The sequence below is a fragment of the Poecilia reticulata genome, linkage group LG16 (assembly GCF_000633615.1).
Source record: "Poecilia reticulata strain Guanapo linkage group LG16, Guppy_female_1.0+MT, whole genome shotgun sequence".
Classification (NCBI taxonomy): domain Eukaryota; kingdom Metazoa; phylum Chordata; class Actinopteri; order Cyprinodontiformes; family Poeciliidae; genus Poecilia; species Poecilia reticulata.
Window position 1 is genome coordinate 6,624,987 of NC_024346.1, and position 3,765 is coordinate 6,628,751.

At 45.1% G+C, this 3,765-nt stretch overlaps 1 protein-coding gene across 1 annotated transcript in view; it reads left to right on the forward strand.

The window, feature by feature from the left end:
- gabbr1a (gamma-aminobutyric acid (GABA) B receptor, 1a) overlaps positions 1 to 3,765 on the forward strand; it is a 97,145-nt gene that overhangs the window by 4,822 nt on the left and 88,558 nt on the right. Inside the window, exons 3-4 of the mRNA XM_008431060.2 lie at positions 239 to 303; positions 1,252 to 1,390. Coding sequence (XP_008429282.1) covers positions 239 to 303; positions 1,252 to 1,390 — 204 coding nt within the window. The remainder of the gene's footprint in view (positions 1 to 238; positions 304 to 1,251; positions 1,391 to 3,765) is intronic.

Here is a 3,765-nt window from a genome sequence, read left to right on the forward strand (position 1 = left end):
TGGGGTGTGTGTGTGAGGGAGTGTGTGCAGTGAGTCTTTAACGGACAGCAGAGATTCCTGAGTGAAAAGCTGGAATCTGTGCAGCGAGGCTCAAACCAAAACAGCTGGAGTTTCTGAGGCGTGTCTACCTGAAGACAGATGTTCTCTGCTGTACCCTGCTGTCCCCTGCTGTCCTCTGCTGTCCCCTGCTGTCCTCTGCTGTCCCCTGCTGTCCCTCATGCTGTCTCTTCCTGTCCAGGCTGTGCCATCATCCGGCCTCCGCGGGACGGAGGGATCCGCTACCGAGGCCTGACTCAGGAGCAGGTACAGAACCTCAGTGGTTTCTGTCTGTCATGAAGCATCTGCTGCACCATGTTGGACATTTCAGCTCATCAGTGGGTCTGATTAAACGCTGCAGCTGTTTGAGCTGCTGCGACCCAATCAGGACCAAACTGAGCAGAACCCGACCTTCTGGCTCCTTTCAGAGCCACCCTGCAAAAACACAAAATCTCACCAGAAACGTCTGTCTAGTTACTGGTGCAAATATCTGAGCACACATCAAATGAAACAAAACTAAAATACAGGAGCTGGATCTAAATCACAATATGGGAAAATATCTTGCTGTAAGTCAAACAATCTGCAGTGCAGCGATTATTTTTATTACTGACTTGAAACAAGCTCCTTTATCTCAGTGTGAGTTTCGTTTGTTGTATTTCAAACGTACTAAGATATTTGAACCAGAGACTCGACTTGAGTCGGGTTTGGTTTGTTCCTGTTCCTCTTCAGTTTATTTTAGCTCAGCTCTTCCTGGTCGTCTTAGTTTTACAAGGTTTCGTCTCTGTAGGTCCAGTTACTCCTGTGTTTGTGTTAGTTTGTGTGAAGCCTCTCTCCCTCAGTCTGGTTCTGATCCAGTGTTCCCACCACCAGCCTCCCAGTTTTAAGCTCCTCATTCTCAGTCACACCTTGCCGGTTTGGCTCATCACCTCTGCTTGTCGTCCTTATGACATTCTTAATGTCTCAACTGCTGGTAGAAAAAATGACAAAACTCAATTAAGTGTTATTTTAAAACTGGATCTGAATTAGTGCTCAGCTTGTTTCTGTGGTGAAAGTCAAACAGCAGGACAGGTGTGTGAAACTGCTGAGGGTCAGACGGCTGCAGCTTCATATCTGTAAACACAGATTAACACATTTAGAAATAATTTGAATTTTTTTATTTCTGTAACTTTGCAGTAAATGTGAGTTAAATCTCTCTAACTCTGCGTTTCCTCTCAGATCCGCAGCGTTCGGATTCTGCCTGTGGATTATGAGATCGAGTACATCTGCAGAGAAAACCGGCAGATCGCGGGGCCAAAGGTCAGGAAGTGTTTGCCCAACGGCACGTGGACGGACATGACGCAGCTCAGCGTGTGCCGTGAGTTCATCATTTCTTCATCTCCGTCTGATGTTCACCAGCCTCTGGGTGACTGGAGCCATCAGCTGCTGTAGCCTGACGTCTCAGACGGTCCAGTTGTCTCTGCTCAGAACCACCAGACGATCCTCAGCCCACACACTGCAAACACTCTGAATCCTAACACGGTTTATTTCTACTGCAAAGATCTGCAGACAAAACTTTACAGCAAAATAAAGGAGCTTTTTATGAGTCAATAGTTCCTTAATATTGATACAAAAGCTCCAGTTCCACTGGCAGATTAATGCACTGATAACATGAGAGAAATGAAATAATCTGCCAGTGGAAATATCACCCAGCATTAGTGAATTATTCTCTAAAACAAGCTTCTACATCTGGATGAAAAGTCACCAGGTTAGTTTTGTCTTATTTCAAGTGTAATAAAATATTTGCACCAGAAACTGGACAGAAATATTTGGACGGTAACTGGACGGTAATATTGAGTGTTTGTGCAGCGCAGCATCACAGGTCCTCCACCGTGCTGAACGGTGGCCATGTCGTTTTCCCTCACTCCTCCTGTTTCTGGGAGAATCTCTTCATTACTTCACTCGTCTCAGATTTTAAACCTCGAGGGACAAAACGTCTCCGGTCTGGTTGGATTGTTTGGATTCTTGGTMCGTCTCTCGTGTAAATACAGCAGCAAAATCCACCTTCCTGATTGGCCGTCCATCGGGACACGGCTTTCTGCAGAGCACGTCTCTGATTGGCTGTCCGGCCATCTGGACGGCTCCCAACCCGGAAGTAAATATTCATCATGACCTTTAGCACCCAGTGGGTGTGTGATGCTGAACGGTACCAAGTCAGAGCAGAACCCAGAAATCAGATTTAGTTTTTTTGTTCTTTTTTTCAAAACTTAAAGACATCATCAAACATGTCAGATAGATAGATAGATAGATAGATAGATAGATAGATAGATAGATAGATAGATAGATAGATAGATAGATAGATAGATAGATAGATAGATAGATAGANATAGATAGATAGATAGATAGATAGATAGATAGATAGATAGATAGATAGATAGATAGATAGATAGATAGATAGATAGATAGATAGATAGATAGATAATGGGGAGATGAAATGAGAAGCTTCTCAGTGTGTCAGGAATGATTAAAGATAAAAAATGAAGAGTCACAGTTTAAAGCACAACAACTGAACGACAGCTTGATAATGCTGTTATTTTTCCCATGATGCTCTCTGGCTAATGGTTGATTATCTAGTTATGTTTATTGATCTGGATTTCCTTTCTAACCTCTTAAATGTCGGCTTCTTGTCTCGATTTGCTCCCCTTAAAGGAAGCGTTCAGATTTCTGGCCGAACTGAACTTTATTTACTCAAACGTGACGCTTCACTGCTGAGAGTTTTTCCTCAGGGAGCTTTTCCTGGCAGCCGGTTTGGACTCTGTCTGGAGCGAGCAGGTAGCGTTCCCATCCAGGAATAGCTGCTGGCTGGAGCTCAGGCAGAAACCAGAGAGACTTCAGGAGCCCAGCAGGAAGCTCACATCGCCGTCCAGATCTCTTTGTTTGGTTTCAACAAGAGCAGAATTAGGATCTGAGTCACCATCGGCTCCTAAATGACAGAAACTTTTCCTGCGTTTCTCCTTCAGCGTCAGATTTAGGGCACAAAATTAAAACCTCAGTTTAGAAAATAAAATCCAGGATTTTCATCTTTATTTTCCCTGAATTTGACTCTTAAAGGGCCAGTGTCACGTATTTTCCAGGAACATGGTGCCATTTTATATCACAGCCAAGTAACTTTTAGCGACTTCAGTTGTTAAAAAATTCTGTATAAATCAAACAGAAATTTAACATTGTAAATTAATATCTTGAAAATGGGTCACTGTCTCTTTAAGGAGCTCCAGCTCTTTCTGAAGCTCCACCTTCAGGAAGTCATTCCAGCATGGCTCCTTTATTAACCCTTCAATGTTTTCACCTGTGTAGCTCCTGCAACGAGCTCAGCTGTTCCAGCAGCTGATTCCTGCTGGCTAGTCTTAAGGAACTGAGTGTGGGAGGGCGACTGAGAGGTGGAAGCTTTGAGGAGGAGCTGCGCCTGGAGGGCGGGGCTTGGTCCAGCCGGGCGTTTTGCACAGCTGAATGGTTGCCATGGAGATTAAAGGATTTCTCAAACATGACTCCAACATTTAACTTTGCCACCAATACAAATCAGCATGTATCAGCAAATTAACTCGAAAAAGAAATTTGCCAACCGCTGGCGGTTGGACCCAGCCAGCGGTTGGACCCGGCCAGCGGTTGGACCCAGCCAGCGGTTGGACCCGGCCAGCGGTTGGACCCGGCCGGCGGTTCTGGCGGTTGGACCCGGCCGGCGGTTGGACCCAGCCA